We start from the raw sequence: 16957 nt of genomic DNA on the forward strand, positions 1-16957 counted from the left end.
TTTATTTAGAAAGTGAAGGGAAAAGGATGAAACTTTTATATACCAGTGACAGTTTAAAGTCACTACCCATAACAAGAATAAAGAAAGCCAAATAAGAAAGCTATCAGACTGAGAGCTGATAAAAAATAAGTTTTCAGATAAGAGTATCCCTCAAGAGCAAAGTAGCATTCAGAGATACATCAATACAAGAAGCAAAGATTCACATTGGTCAAGAAATCACAAACTTAAGGTATACTTATCTATTAAGTCTCAATCATGAAAAGCAGTTTGGCATAGTAGAAAAGGTTTCATGTTCATAAGACCTCACAAAAAAGATTGTAATTGTGTGCAAATCTCAATGTATTTGAAATACAAGGTGGGTAGTCAAAAAGTGGTATTGGCTACAACTATTATAGTTAGCACAGAAGTAGGTAGGGATGGAATGGAAAAAAAGCAACACATCAACATATTAAAAAAAAAAAAAAAAAGACTGTAGGGATAGGGATGAACTTCCCTGGACCTCAGTTTTCTTATCTGTAAAAGAATGGTGAATAAATGGCTCTTTAAGTTTCCTTCCTGTTTAAATCTATACTCTTATGTTTTTATATGTAATACACATTTCCAATAGAACATTAAGGCAAATTATCAATTCACTTTATTTAAAATAACATATGAAAAAAGAAAAGATTAAATCCTTTTTCTGAGGGAAACATCATCAAATGTTGCAGAAAAGTTCCCACTATTTTTGTTACTTAAAGAATAAACTTTTCTGTGTGATCAGGGAGGGAGGAGGAAAAGGAGAAAGGATAGGGAGAGAAAAGGGGATAGGAAGGGGGGCGGAGGGAGAAGAGGGAAGGAAACTGATAATGGATTTTTGATGACTTGACAACTTTTCTGGACATTTCTTGTTATCTAATGTTTTACTTATTACTGAATAAATCATTCAACCAATTGAGGATTCACATTAGGATTATGCTGGAGCTATAACTGATGATCAAATTTTTCAGTTTGAGCTGAAAATCTCAGAAATTAAGCTACCAATCAGAATTGATTTATTGTTTTGTTGATTGTCTATATTTAAAGTAATGTAGAAAATGTTTAATAATGCAAATTAAACTTTAAAATGCCCTATGTACCTGAGAACCAATTGTTAAACATTTACCAGCACACTCCCCAGTTCAAAGATACCGATTTAAAGAATTAAAACTAAAATGGGTATTAGAGTCATGGATATCAGACAGTGGTGAGCATATAATGGCCTTCCAACTATTCTTCCTACAAATCTGGAACAATTACTGGATGTAGATCAGAAGACCTGGGTTTAAATCCCACTGAGAAACAGAACTACTAAATAACCTTAGACAAGTTATTTTACTTTCCCGAGCCTCAGTTTTCCCATCTGCAAAATGAGGAGACTAAATTAGAGGATGAGATCTAAAGTCCCTTCCAGCTCTGAATCTTATGATCCTAAAATAGAATAATAAACCCTTCTTGGAGCAGCAGAACTCTTTTGTAGATAAAGTAAGGGTCTTCCATCATCACTTGGACCAGATTGGTCAGTCCACAAACACAACAAAGGTTTACTACATGTCAGGCACTGGGCTAAGTCCTGGAGAATATAAAGGCAAAAAAAACAAAAGCAAAACCAAACCAAAAAAAAAAAAAAAAAAACTCATACTCTCAAGGAGCTCATGGGCAAATAAGGGAAACTATGTGAAAATAATTATGGACAAACAAGATACATGCAAGATAAACTGGAGATAATCAACAGAAGAAAAACCAGTAAAGGGAGAAAAAAAATCAATGAAGGCTTCCTATAGAAGGTAGGATTTCAGTTGTGGTGGAAAAAAACCAGGGAAGTCAGGAAGCTGAGATGATGAGAAAAAGAATTCTAGGCATGGAGGACAACTAGTAAAATTGCATAGAATTGAAAGACAGATAATCTTGTTCATGAAATAGCAAGTAGGATAGTGTTGCTGAATCAAAGGGTAAGTTAAGTACAGGGAAGTTAATATGTAAGAAGATTGGGAAGATAGGAAAGGGTAAAGTTAGGTTATAAAGAGGTTTGAAAATGTTTGTGGCAGCCCTGTTTGTAGTGGCTAGAAGCTGGAAAATGAATGGATGCCCATCAGTTGGAGGATGGTTGAGTAAATTGTGATATATGAATGTTATGGAATATTATTGTTCCGTAAGGAATGACCAGCAGGATGAATACAGAGAGGACTGGCGAGACTTACATGAACTGATGCTAAGTGAAATGAGCAGAACCAGGAGATCATTATACACTTCGACAACGATATTGTATGAGGACATATTTTGATGGAAGTGGATTTCTTTGACAAAGAGACCTGAGTTTCAATTGATAAATGAGAGACAGAAGCAGCTACACCCAAAGAAAGAACACTGGGAAACGAATGTGAACTATCTGCATTTTTGTTTTTCTTCCCGGGGTTATTTATACCTTCTGAATCCAATTCTCCCTGTGCAACAAGAGAACTGTTCAGTTCTGCAAACATATATTGTATCTAGGATATACTGCAACATATCCAACATATATAGGACTGCTTGCCATCTAGGGGAGGGGGTGGAGAGAGGGAGGGAAAAAATCAGAACAGAAACGAGTGCAAGGGATAATGTTGTAAAAAAATTACCCTGGCATGGATTCTGTCAATATAAAGTAATTACTAAATAAAAATTTAAAAAAAAAAAAGAAAGAAAGAAAAATAAATAAATAAATAAATAAATAACATGTATTGGCCAACCTGCCATCTGGGGGAGGGGGTGGAGGGAGGGAGGGGAAAAATCGGAATAGAAGTGAGTGCAAGGGATAATGCTGTAAAAAATTATCCTGGCATGGGTTCTGTCAATAAAAAACTATTAAAAAAAAAAAATGAAGAGCTTTGAATCTCAAACAGGATTTTATATTTATGCTGATAGTGGTAAGAAACTCTAGGAATTGCTGGGGGGGGGGGAGGTCTGCCTTTTGACTTGGTGTTAAAAGCTCCTTTTAGATTCTGGGGTACCTGAGGACTCTAGGTGTTACTTGGGCAGTAGTAATACCCATGCTCTCTCCACCTCAGATAGATGATCTGAAATCCACCTTACTTAGCCCTCTGAATAGGTACACCCTATATGCCCTTTGAAACTTGATCTTATTTCATCTTTGTACATACTTAATCTGACAAAGACTAGTGATTATTAAATTCTTTTTATTTAAAGAAAAAGCAAAGCCAGGATAACCTGGATTAGAGAAATCACAAAGCTGTGATATGCATAAAGAATATTAGATATCAGAATCTTCTTAAAGTACATTTATCTATTTTCACTTACTTGACAAAACCTATAAGAACTGTGAAGGCTGTAATTGTACATTAGAAATGTCTTTCATTCTTTGCACTAGGGTTACACTTGTTTCTTACACATTTTACACACACACACACACACACACACACACATACACACATACAAACTATAACAAAAACATTGCAAATAAAACTTGAAAGTACTGGGACTGCAATTTACTAAAATCTTGCCGACATTTAACGTAAAACAGAAACTAAAAATCCCTTTAAAATGACATTTCTTTAAGACACACAAATCAACTGAAAACATACCATTATCCATTATTCAACAAAACCTAGACATTGCTCATTTGAAGGCTCTAACTCCCCAGGGATACCAGAGAATTAAAATTACCATAGGTAATCCTTTCAAGAGAAAGTAGGGGACAGAAAAGTTGTCTCTCTGAGACATGAGGTAACAGGATCATATTGTATTTCCTCCTTAATCTGGAAGAACTGATTGTCTACAAAATATTTTTTAAACCACATTCAAAATATCAATTAATATCCTATGCCTAGGTTTTTTTTTTTTTTTTAAATAAAGCCTCCCCTCTTAGACTTCAACTATTAAGAGATGAACTTGGTATAAATCAAAGCAAATCACTAGCATTTATTTAAATGTTTGGCACAATTTCAATAAATTTTACTTGTTGCATTACATCAATTAAACTCTCACATAACCAAATGTGGCCATTATAACAAGTTTTTTTTTTTTTTAATTACACCTTTTTATTTTCAAAATATATACTTGGATAATTTTCGACATTCTCCCCTACCAAATTCTATGTTCTAATTTTCCCCTGCCTCCCTAAGTCGGCAAGTGATCCAATATATGTGTAACAGGAATTGTCTTGAGGATATTCTTGGTTTGTTTTTTGGTTGGGTTTTGTTTTGTTTTGTCTGAGGTGGTATTTCAAATCTGTAGAGGGAAAGTTGTTTTTTGTTCTCTCATTGCCTTGAATATACAATAGATATTTAATAAATGCTTGTTTACTGATTAAAAGAAAAAAAAAAAAAAGGAACTATCCCTAAGTTTCCCAGTAAGTACCTCCTTACCCAGAGGCACCTTTATCAAACCAATTTCTTATCTCCAAATTCTGCCAAGACCCAGGAAGGAAAAAGATTGTTAAAGGGCTTTAGCAGTTAAAGGTGGATGTCAAAGTCCAACACTTTCCTTATAGCCCAGACTCTAACAGAGAAAACTAATTCTAAGTCTGTATTTTATAGACAGAGAATTCCCAGTGTGGAAACTCCCTTTATTGATGCAGATCAGTAATTTGTCTCTAATTTATGGTTTTAGAAAATTGCCTCAGGCAATTTAGAGATTAATTGACTAGATTCTCAGTGAACACTATGCATTTGTCTGAAGGCCTTGAACCCTGATCTGCTCAATCCAAAGTCTTTCTCAATTCACAAAATCATTCTGTCAGAACAAAGTAAGTTTTGTAAAAGACACAATTTTAAAGAGTATAAATCTGCAATATTGGTGCTCTGGTTTTAAAGTTGAGAAGCAGCAAATTAGAGCAGGAAAGGGTGTTGCTAAGTGACAATGGATGCCAAAAGGAAGGCAAAAAAAAAAAAAAATCCTTAAAAAAAAATAGATACAGGAATTGAAAAGGTCCAGCAGTCTACATGGGAGCATTTAATGCACTTCCAGACAATTCTATGTGTTTCATTTGCTCCTCTAGACATCAGTAAGAGTTGTGGCATAGTACCTGGTGTTCATAATGATGATCCTCACAAATCAAATATGCTCAGCTTCAGAGTCATAGAAAAAGGATGAGATTACCATTCAAAAAATCACTAAAATAACAATTTAGGTGCTTCAAAATACAAACCCAGGGGAGCGGAGGAGAAAATTTAGCCAAACAGAAATGCTGCTTCCCTGAAGGTTCTAGCTGTCCCAATTACTTTGAATTTAAAGAATTGGAAAGTTACAAAGAATTTAACTTTGTGAATATAACCTACATATAAAACAGTAAGTAAATGGATAGAATCTGACTACAAAATAAAGACTTATCAAATGACCAAGGGAAAAAATTCACAAAGTAGAAAAATGTAAAATATTTCAATGCCAATAATTTGAGATGCAGTACTTCATGGTCAACTCAGAATGTAAAATGTCAGTATAAGTAAGTGCTTTTGAATATATTTAAGTTTACTGGCAAAATCTTATAGAGTAGCAGTATTAAATGGAAACAGATAATTAATTCAGGATTCCTGAAGGGTGAATATTCATTTTAAAATGTAATGTTATATTTTGTTTTATTTTATTTATTTTGTCAAATTTTCCTAATTACATTTTCATCTGGTGGCCAGCTTTTATGACACTTCTGACATACGTCTTTAATTTTTTCTTAAGTGATTAGATGATGCCTTTTAATTTAATAGGCATTTTCAGATATTCTCAAACATATTCTCTCATTTAAGAAAGAAAAATAATTAAGCAAACCTAATATTGAATATATACTGACAAGTATATATAATATTCTGCACTCATAGTTCCCTACTGCTTTACCAAAAAGAAGAGTGATCTATTTCTTCACTGCATCACCAGTTAATTTCCATGTTTGTTTGTTTCAGACCTCAAAATCACCAAGATAGATCCAGAATAGTGAGTGTGGTGGGCAGAGAGAAAAACTGAGGTATTAATAAAAAGTATACCCTGAGACAAGCAGAAAGAAAGTTCTGATAATGCACATCAGTGAAGTTCCTTCCCCATGACACCTGTTGACTCCCAACTCCCTTATACAATGTGATATCTCTTCCCTCAGAACCCTAAAAGAGAATGGGGTCTAAGTCCCTATCAGAATTTAGCTTGTCAACTAAAGGCATATCCTAAATTTATGGTGTGTTTCCTTTTCCCCAGTAAATGGCAAGTTCCACAAGGAAACTTGCTCTTTCCATAAAACCCCTTTCTATGCTCTCCCCACATTCATATTTACTATTCCTGCTATCTATTGTATCCTCTTCATTTTCTCTGTAATCTCTTTTAAATAAACCTACCTTTTGCCAAGAGAATGGCCAATGAAAATTTTTCACATGACCAAACCTTAACATTTGGTGCTTTTCCTAAAGCACATTACCTGATGCTACATCATTTACTACAACAGCCTCATCAACTATTTCTTAAAAGTACATCAGTGTTTCATTAATGCAGAAACTATAATCAATTCAACTCTTCTTCAGCAGATAGGCTTTGTTTCCCATTTGTTTTTATTTCAACAAAAAAAGCTCTTATTTAATGGTTTTAGGCAGTCAGGATAGTAAAAGGGATATAGAGCTGGACCTGGAGTCAAGAAGAATTGAATTCAAATCCAACCTTAGGCAGTTATGTGACCCTGGGAAAATTATTTAAATCTGTCTGCCTCAATTTCCTCAAATGTAAAATGGATATAATAAAAGTATCTACTTCCAGGGACTATGTTAAGGAACAAAGATGCTTAGTATTTTGGTTGGCACATAAAAAAGTATTTGATAAATATTTATTTCCTTCTTTCAAAGATGACTACAAAAAGAACTTCACTCAAAAATAAGATCTAAAACTGAAGAGAAATTGGAGATTATCTAGTCCAAGACTGAGTTTATAGATGAGTGAAATGAGGCCCAAGAAGGTAACAAACTTTCTCTGTAACAGGCACCATGTTAAGCTCAAGGGATAAAAAGGCAAAAAAAATAGTCCCAGTTTTCAAGGAGCTCACAGCCTAATTTGGGCACAATATGCAAACAATCATATATAAATAAGATATTACACAGGGGCAGCTAGATGGCAGCTGAGTCTATAGTCAGGAAGACTTGCCTTTGGGAGTTCAAATCTGGCCTCAGATACTCCCTAACTATATGAATTTGAGTAAGTCACTTTAAGCCCACTTGCCTCAGCTTCCTCATCTCTAAAATGAGCTGCAGTAAAAATGCTAAACCATTCTAGTATCTCTGCCAAAAAATCCCCAAACAGAATCACAAAGGGTAAAACACAACTAAATAATGAATACACAAAATAAATTGGAAAGAATCTCAGAAGGAAAACATTGGGATCAAAGAGGGCTAGGAAATGCTTTTTTGTAGAAGGTGGAACTTCAGCTGGGACTTGAAGGAAACTAGGAAATCCAGGAAATGAAGGTAAAGAAGGAAGAGGCTTCTAAGAATGAAGGACAGTAGTGGGAAATGCCTGTAGTCTGGTGATGGTATATCTTTTTTGAGCAACATCAAGGAGGCCAGTATCACTAGGTGAAAGACTAAGAGGAAGGCAAGGTAGGAAGGGGTCAAGTTAAAGAAGGTTTTGAATTCCTAAGTGGGAATTTCATATTAAATCCTGAAGAAGTAGGGAACTGGAATTTATTTAACTCAGATTCTAATTCTACATCTGATTGTTCCACTACATTGCTATACTTTTAATATTTAGAATTGTAGTAGCAAGTCAAATTTTCTTTTTTGAATTTATCAAATAAATTTGTGAATAGACAAGGACTTTTTCTTTAAGCACCAGATTTTCACATGCCTCTGATTTTTTTTTTAAATCAATTCACTTCAAAGGGAATGTCTGTTATAAAAGAGATTCCTTTAGTGTATAGGTTGGATGAGATAGCTGCTAAGATTCCTTGAGAACTTTCAAAGTCTGATAGGCTATCACCTTTAGCTCATTGTACTATCTCCTACAAACAAGACCAAAACAAGAACATCTGTGAAACATTATGATACATAACTGAAAAGTTCCCATGAAAATGGAGAAAAACTAGTTATCAGGAAATTGTAGCTTCAAGAAAAAAATAAGATAAATATGTCAACAAGGAAATAAAGGAGCACATGACTAATAGGGAACAGAAAACCAAAAGTAGTTTCAAATCCCAGTAGTGTTACTTACTACCTGTGTGACTTCAGGCAAGTGCTTAAATGTCCAGGGTTCCTTATCTATGAGATAAGGTAGCTGGACTAGTTTGGTCCTAAATTTCCATAATGCTCTAAAAAGAAAAAGGAGAGCATAGATGACCAAATCTTATTAGTATTAGACATAAATATTAGGATAAGGTTTGTTACAGCATTTTTTTGAGTTACAGGGATGTTTCTTTGTCTGGCAATATGGAGAAGTAGAGGGCTAGACTCAGAAAGCTTCTGACCCTTACTAGCTGGGTGATCCAAGGCAAGCCCCTTAATCTTCAAATCTCATTTTCAACTAAGGGAGTTGAGCTTAAAGACCTCAGAGGTCTCTTCTAATTCTAAATGTATGACCTTTTCATTTTTATACATAAATAACTCTTCTGTATCATTTACAGAATGATTTTCTGTTATGGCACACTATAAAGATATTTTCTTAAACTATATCTTTTTTTTTTAAACCCACCAATTTGTAAATAAATATTTCAGTGTGAACTATTTTAATATAATTCATTTTTACCTTATATTTACAGATCATTCCCACCTTGTAAGAGATTTAACAAAGTAAAATAGTTAACAAACCTAATACAGTGATCTCAACTGAAAATACACACAGCATTTCACATCTCTAATACTTCCTACCTATTTTAAAAAATTAACAAAAATCTATTCCTCACTCTCCAACCTCTCCCACTCCATCAAAAACAACAAATTTCTTATAATAAATATGCATAGGCAAGTCAAACAAATTTCCTCAATGCAATTATTGTGTATGTAAGTTTATGCTATATCTATATCATGTACCATACATATATCATACAAATATATACATATGCATAGATATAGCTAGATATTTCCTGCACCTTCAATATATAACACCACCATAATGGATGGCATATTTCATCATTGTCTCTTTGGAATCAGTCATCTTGATCACAGTTCTTAAAGCTTTTAAAGTTATTTGTTTTATAGTATTATTATATAAATTGTCCTCCTGGTTCTATTCATTTCACTATTCATCAGTTTATAAAATTCCTCAATTCACTTTTGTTATATCGACATTGCAGTATAAATGGTTCTTCTCATTCTGCTTACTTTATTCTGCATCAGTTCATGTCAAGTCTTTGTATTTTTGAAATCACGTTTCCTCAGTTCTTAGAGCATGATATCATTCCATCACCTTCAAAGTCATCAAAGTCATCACCCTGACTTATTCAGCCATTCTTCAATTCTTCAAAATACTCTCACTTTCTAGTTTTTTGCTACCACAAAAAAATACTATATTTTTGTACTTTTTCTTTAATCTTTTAACACAATATACCTATTAAAACACACACACACACACACACACACACACAATATACACTTTTCAAACATCCAGTGGATCAGAAAAGAATCACAGAAATCCAATGATTTTTGAGAACTTATCACTGCCCCAGAATAGAGAGCCTCTAAGTTCCAATTGAAGAAGCCACAGCCTTTCCTGGTAAGTTTTATTTAAACTTCATTTGTACCTGGCTTTATCACAACAGCAGAATTTTAAGTTTTCATTGTTGTTCTTGTGAGGATTTAATAAAGATAACTCTGTATAGGGGCGAGTAGGTGGCACAGTAGATAGGCCATCAGCCCTGAAGTCAGGAGGACCTGAGTTCAAATCTGATCTCAGACACTTAACACTTCCTTAGCTGTGATCCTGGGCAAGTCACTTGACCCCAATTGCCTCAGCAAAGAAAAAGAAAAAGAAAAATGATGACTTATATCATCTCATTTTAGTAGTTACAACAACTCTGTGAGAAATATACTATAGGCATTAAACATTCTACAAATAAGAAAACTGAGGTTTAAATAGGTTAAGTCAGTTGTATATATCACATGAATGCTAAGTGTCAGAAGTAGATTCAGACTCCAAGTTCATCACTCTACTAGAATACCACCTGTGACCTTTAATAAAAGCATAAAGAGGCATCCCAGGTTTTTGAAGTTCATAGAAACTCCAAGAAACTGCTCAGTGAGAATCAGCTGGTATTAATCTCTCTCACATATACATACAGATCACCCTATACTTCAAAAGAGACCAAGAGATTAAATTAAAAAAAGTTAAAAATCACTTCTAAGTGGCGATATAATCCTATTTTACCACTCTTCAGAGTTAAGGTAGTTTACTATACTGGATTCTAGTCTCTACCCCTTTTTCCATCAAAGTCCTCCATGCCAGAAATGTATGCATTCCCTCATCTGCCCCTTATAGAATACCTGTCTTCCTGTAAGGGCCATCGAAAGAGCCAGTTCTTACATGAATCCTATCCTGAGCCTATGTTACTAGAATCTCCTTCCATAAGTTATTTTGTATTTATTTACCAATATAAAAGGCGTCTTGTACCCTTTCAATACAATATAAGCCCCTTGCAGGCTATGGCACTAATCAAAAATGTCTGTTGCAGTGAGTTACATTACTGAATTCATTTCTAATATCAAATAGAAATGGAATTTTTTTTTAAATTTGTATTCGAGGTAGCAAAACTAAGCTCATTGTTCCACAACTGTGAGATCTTTTTTCTTATAAATGTGAATTTTCTGCCTAACAGTGCAGAACCTCTTCCCCACTGTCTCATCTGAAGAGATTTGTCTATACCTTCCCATAAACCTTCCAGAGTTACAAACCCAACAAGCTAGGCTAGATGCCTTCCACCAAGTTTCTTGACATTACACAAACTAGTGGAAGACAAAACTTGTCCTGAATGTCCAGAAATGTCAATGAAGGAATTTTAGAAATGTTATTGTATCAAGAAAAACACTATTCAAAAGCAGCCTATAGCAGCTAGAATTAAGTCACTATTCTCAAAAAACAAAAAATAAAAACCCATTATTTTATATTCACTCAAGCAGCCTATTTTTAAAACATATCTGGAAAGAGGAAGAGTGTAATAATTGTCCCCAATTTTTCTAACTGGGGTAGGTAACCAGTTTTAGAATATAGACTCTTTACAGTCAGGGATAGTTAATTTTCTTTGTATCCCTACTGAATAGAACAGATGTCTAGCATATTAGAGGTGCTATACCATTGATATCTGATTCTTTTACCCAATGATAGTTGGGTTTCTTCACTTATAAAATGAATAGTCCCTTTCAGCTCTAAAAAGTACTCCAGTTTTGACTATTTAATTGCAAAGAGCTGAATCAGAGGATCTAAGTTTGGAAAGGACCTTAGATCTCACAGGTCCTACAGGTAAGCCCAACTGACATGCTCATAATCTCACAGAAAATAGTAGACTATTCTCAACAAGAATCAGCCTTGCATTTTGTACAGAGATGCACAAGCACCTAGTTCTTTCTTCCTCCTTATTATTCTTCATTATTAATTTAACAACCACAAATTCAAGTTCATTGTATCAGCGCTGCCAAACATCTTGGGGGGAAAATGGTTTGGGGAGTGGTCAATGAAGTTTCTAATCTATGCTAATCTATATTTCTATATACATTCCAATGCACAGTTTACATTACTGATTTAAGTTTCATTCTGAGATATAAAGCAATAACAGTAAATAACCACATATTTAAGGTACAGCCATCATTTCCAAATAATGTTAGGATAAGCTATTTAACTCAATGGTAAAATGTGAGAATAACAAAGATTTCAGCAATTTTCTCATCTGTCAGAAACCTGAGCCTTCATGGAGAACTCATTGAAAAGTTCCATAAGCATAGGCTTCTATTTGGAATTTTGCAGATCCTTAAACTGGGGGAATCTGAAAGATTTTCTAGCAGTACAGTGTTTGTTATTTAATTGAGCAACTACAGTATATTTGAAAGGGAAGGGAACAAGGGGAAATATGAAGCACAAATCCATTATACTTAGTTCTTTGTTTTAAATCACATAACTGCTAAAAATGATTATATTTTATAAAGAAACTTTAAATTGTTTTATGCTCAGAAGGCAGGCACTTAAATCTGCAATTTTTATCACCTTTCCTTAATGAAATTACAGTTCCAGTTGAGTATTTATAATCTTGGTTTGGGGAAAGAAAGTGGAGGAAGAAGAGTGTTGTAATGAGATATAGGATTTTTTGGGGGGGCGAATGAAACCTATTTACACACAAATTCAAAGGCAAATGAGAGAAAGGAAGGGACAACCACCACACAATTCTCCTAGTATGTTCTCTCAGTGACAAATCCATTCTGAGATCTCAGACAAGAGGCTTAGAACACTAAATGTCAAACTTTATATTTACAGGTGAAAGTTCTCTTTTGCACTAGAGGTTGCCAGAAACAAATATAAATGATTAGGCCACATTAAATACCTCTTTCAAATACATGGCAAGAAGTCCACAGCTCAAAGTCTGGCTAATAAAAAATGAGGCAGCTTGCTATTTTTTTTTAAAGTACCCATCAAGCAATCAAATTTGTTAACATCAATTTTTAATACAGGAAGATAAAGGAGGCAATAGCAGGATATAATGTAATAGTAGACATTCTAGAACCAACCCAAACATTTAATCTTAAGTACACCAGTAAACTCGAAATATGCACAAATACTTAAAACAGATGATGTGTTTGCAGGCTGTTTTGCCCAAAAGCGCATTCTGATTATGTTCTCCTATTTCTGCCTGGTGCTGTAGTTAACCGAAGAACGAGCAGGACCTTGGGTCAACTGCAACTGCTGAATGCATTTTCCTCCAGTGGATAGAAACTTGTATGACTGACATGTCATACACATGGGAGGCATTAACCTCCTTCTCTCGACCCTCCATCTAAAGAGGGCAGCCTGGGGAAAAAGGGATTCACATAGCCTGGAAGCCCAGCTCAGCAAGTCTATAAAAATCTGGAAGACTACTCTTGGAGACCTCAGTGTTTTTAATATGCTCATTTCAAATGCTGTTTCAGGTGCCACCGGGATCCGCACCTGGGGCTTCGGCCGGCTTGGCAGCGGTACTTTGCCTTGGCAAAAGATGAATTTGGACTTTCAGGCTCTCCTTCAACAGTGGCTTAATGATCAGGGTCCAGCTCCTCAGAGACACGTCCTACTCCACCCCTCCCACTCCCCCCCTTATACACACTATTTTTTTTTTTAAAGAAAAAAAAAGAAACCACTTCCTGGCGCATGTTTAGGACTCTGAACTCAGTACACGGAGCCACGTGGTTGGTGCTAATCTGGCCAGATCCACTCATGATCAGCTGCATTTCTCCAGCAGCCTACTTCCTAGGGCTGCCTCTCACTCTGTAATCATATACCATCTCTTTAAGTCACGCGGCCTCAAACTCGTTCCCCGGAGCAAAGTGCCCCAGCCCTCCCACTACAACCAACCCACTGCGACTCAATTCAGGCTGGGGGCCAGCGAAAGAGAGAGATATGGGGGAAAGGGGCAGACATCCCGAGAGTCTCACGCACGCACGCAAACTTGAACACGCACACACACCTGTGAGAAAGCTCGACTCCTCCCACCAAGACTAGGATGAGAGGAGCCGCCGGCTTAGCCTTAAGGGTGCCAACTTGCTCCCACGCATAGCCTGGCATCAGTAGAGACAGGAGGCGTGGGGAGAGCCCGCTAAGGGGCGGTAGACCTCAGCACCCACCTGCAACCCCAGCAAACTTTCCTTACTGGATGGGGGGCGGGGGGAAAAGAACACCGCCTTCAAACTCGCTCCTCTTTCACCCCCCCCCAATCCCAGGCTGGATAGCTGCCTGTGACATTCCACCTTTACCTGACACCCCTAACTTTTCTGGGGTGCTCTCCACCACCGAAGACAGGGTTGGAGAGGACTAAGAGAAGGCGAAGGAGGAAGAAGCCATAGGACGCTTTACAACAGCAGCTTCCAACTTTACCAGCCATGAAGTCGGTTTCCCTCCCTTCCCCTCCTCCCCGCGCATCCGGGCCCCTTTATGCAAGTTAGCCTCCCTTTCCACAGGTTGCTTTTTATTGTCCCTAACTGCTAAGCCATCTCCTGGGGGTAGCTCGAGCTTCGCGCGGCAAGCGCACTTACAGCCATATCGGGGTCTCTGCAAGGGCGACGACAGCTCTTCATGATGCATCCTGCGCTGCGCCCGCGACTCCGCGGCCGGCTCGGTGCGCTCCTGCCTCTGCGGCTCGGATCTCTGGGCTCCGCTCGCCTCGCTTTTACAGCACCCGGGACGGCTTCGGGGAGCGGAGCCTGGATCCTCTATAGTCTGCAGCTGTCTGCCTTCCTCTGCCTCTCCCACCTTCGCTAGATAGGTGATTTGCTACCTCCCAGCACTCTCCTAGGCGCCCGCAGCAGCAGCCTCGCGCTACGATTACTCAGCTCTGTGCGCTGACACCCTGAGGAAAAGTGAACTCTCCTCCCTCCGGCCGCCACCGCCTCCTCTCCCCCCCCCCTCCCCATAGTGTTTCCTTTCTCCTACAACCCTGCCCCGTTATTCACACCCAGGCCTGGAGCTGGGGCTGCGGGGCAGCGGCCCCTACCGCCCATGACTAGGCACTGCACGGAATGTAGGGGACACCCCCCTCTCCCCACCCCCACCTCCCGCCACCCAGTCCCGCTGGGGTCTCGGAGGAGGGGGCGGACCGGCGGGAAGCTGGACCTCTATGGTTGCAGAAAGCCTTGCGCGCGCGAACACACACACATACACTGGCTTATACAAAAGCTCGTTAGTGGCGGGCGATCGGAGCCCAGTGTGCCGGCAAGGTTTTTCTCATTTCTGGCGGTTTAGGGGTGGAAATGAAACATCGTAAAAAAAAAAAGAAGAAAGAAATGACAGCAAAGGAAACAAGGCTTTTCGTTCGCTGGGGATGTTGCTCAGATACCGAGAGACAAAACAGCTGCTAGTCCCTTTCCCACTGGGGGCAATTGCTTATCAACTTTTTTGTTTGGCAGTTTTGTTTTGGTTTTATTTATTCGATTGATGTTCAGTGTTAAAAAATAAACACTGAAAAGGCCAACCTTCATTCACCTTAATTCCCGGAAAATTGATAGGATTTGTAGAGAACCAAATTAAGTCTTTGTTGTTTGAATAGTAGCTATTAGTTGTATCCCACTCCCACCCTCACCCCCAACCCCCCAAGCAATCATTAAAAACAGCTGAAAAGCAAACTCTCTTCCTCTTCAAACAAACAATTGTCACCCCAGCCCAGCTGAGATCTCACTCCAAGGAGGCAACCTACCCATCTAAGGAACTGAAGAAATTTTCTTCTCTATTATTGTGCAGGTTTAAAACTATGTCTTTTCTTCATGAGGCTTGTTTTCCTTTTGTGCCTAACAGAAGGATATTTATCCTAAGTAATTTGTGGCCTTTGTCTCTACCTATGTGCGTACGTCTTAGCTTCGTTCTTAGGCTACGTAGTTTTCCTTCCCTAGCCTGCAAGGTCTTCTTAACGCTACAAGAAAAACAATCCTTGCCTATTGACAATGAAAACTGAAAAGCAAAGAATAGAGCAAATGGAGTTTGCTTTTCCTGTTCTTATCCTAACAGATCCCTTTTCTATGAAGATAGAAAAGGCACAGGTCAAGAATAGGATTTAAATGGGTGGGGAGAGGGGAGGGGGAAGAATAGAATTAAATCCTCAACTCCACCTTATAGTCCCCAGCTCTATTTGAGTTCAGGTTCCAATGCCACAGCCAGTAGTGGAGGCCTATCCTAGTTCTCTCTCAAATTACTCGTGCTTTTCTTCTGTTCAGAAAACATTTGTAAGCAATTTGTACTTTTGTAGGAATTCATCTATTATCTTCTGTTTTCCCTTTGTTCAGTTGAATTGAACTCTTCTTGGCAAAGAAATGCTTTTTCTTTTCCTTCTCCAGTACATTTTATTAATGTAGAAACTGAGGCAAACAGAGTTAATTGACTTGCCCAGGTTCATACAACTAGTATCTCAGGCTAGACTGGAACCCAAGAAGATGAGTTCCTGTACTCTATTCACATTGTAATCCCCAGCTATTTCCCTCTTGTAAAGTCCTTGAGGTTACATAGTTTCTGATTTTTAAATTTGCCCATTGCTACACACTGTTTTTGGAACACAATTGGCCACTTAACAATGAAAGTTGATTGAATCACTTGTTTGATGTTTTACAGTAAACAGTGACAGTTGTTAAGCTTTGGAAAGTCAAAAAATTGTAGGGGCCCATTTTCTTCTTGGACTCAGTACTTTAATGCATCAAGGGAGGTACCATTTGGTCTAACCACCCAATCTGGCGGAAGGATTTATGATGACAACAGTTAAACCTTTAGAGTTAGAGAAGGTCTGGTTTTCTACATTCACGGATTATGTCCCTCAGTTTCTATAGTTTTTATGAGATGTACAAAGTACTTGCTCTGTGATGATCCTGTGAGTTGATGACGTTATTCTTACTTTGGAAAGAAGTGAAAGCAGAACTCATTGTCACCTAAGGTGCTTAAGTGCCTTCTTTCTTTTAAAAAGCAGAACTTTCTCTAAGTAGAGCTCTTGAAAAATGAAATAAACTATCGTAACAGAGTGCACTTCTCATCATTGGAAATATTAGGGCAGAGACTAGATAGCAACCAATTAGCGGTGCCTTTCTATATGAGATGGGAGGTTGGCCTTACATGATCTAAAAAGTCCTTCCAATGAATTAATTTTTGAAACTTCACATATGACCATCAAAGTACAGTTGGGGAAGAGCCCTAATTCCTCATAATTCATTCAAGTTGTGTTTATTAAACATTCAAGCATTTAGTAAATGCTATTATGTCAGGTACAGTAAATACAAAGAACCTCCAAAATGTATTCCAGGCATCATGCTAAGTTCTAGGGATACATTTAACAAAAAGAAAGAGA

General features: G+C 37.4%; 1 protein-coding gene across 1 annotated transcript in view; it reads right to left on the minus strand.

Annotated features, from left to right (window-relative positions):
- Positions 1-15293, minus strand: part of IQGAP2 (IQ motif containing GTPase activating protein 2) — a 318878-nt gene extending 303585 nt beyond the window's left edge. The window contains exon 1 of the mRNA XM_051992014.1: positions 14172-15293. Within this exon, the coding sequence (XP_051847974.1) occupies positions 14172-14220 (49 nt within the window). The 5' untranslated portion in view covers positions 14221-15293. The remainder of the gene's footprint in view (positions 1-14171) is intronic.
- Between the last annotated feature and the right edge of the window lie 1664 nt (positions 15294-16957).

This window comes from Antechinus flavipes, chromosome 1 (genome assembly GCF_016432865.1).
Source record: "Antechinus flavipes isolate AdamAnt ecotype Samford, QLD, Australia chromosome 1, AdamAnt_v2, whole genome shotgun sequence".
Taxonomy (NCBI): Eukaryota; Metazoa; Chordata; class Mammalia; order Dasyuromorphia; family Dasyuridae; genus Antechinus; species Antechinus flavipes.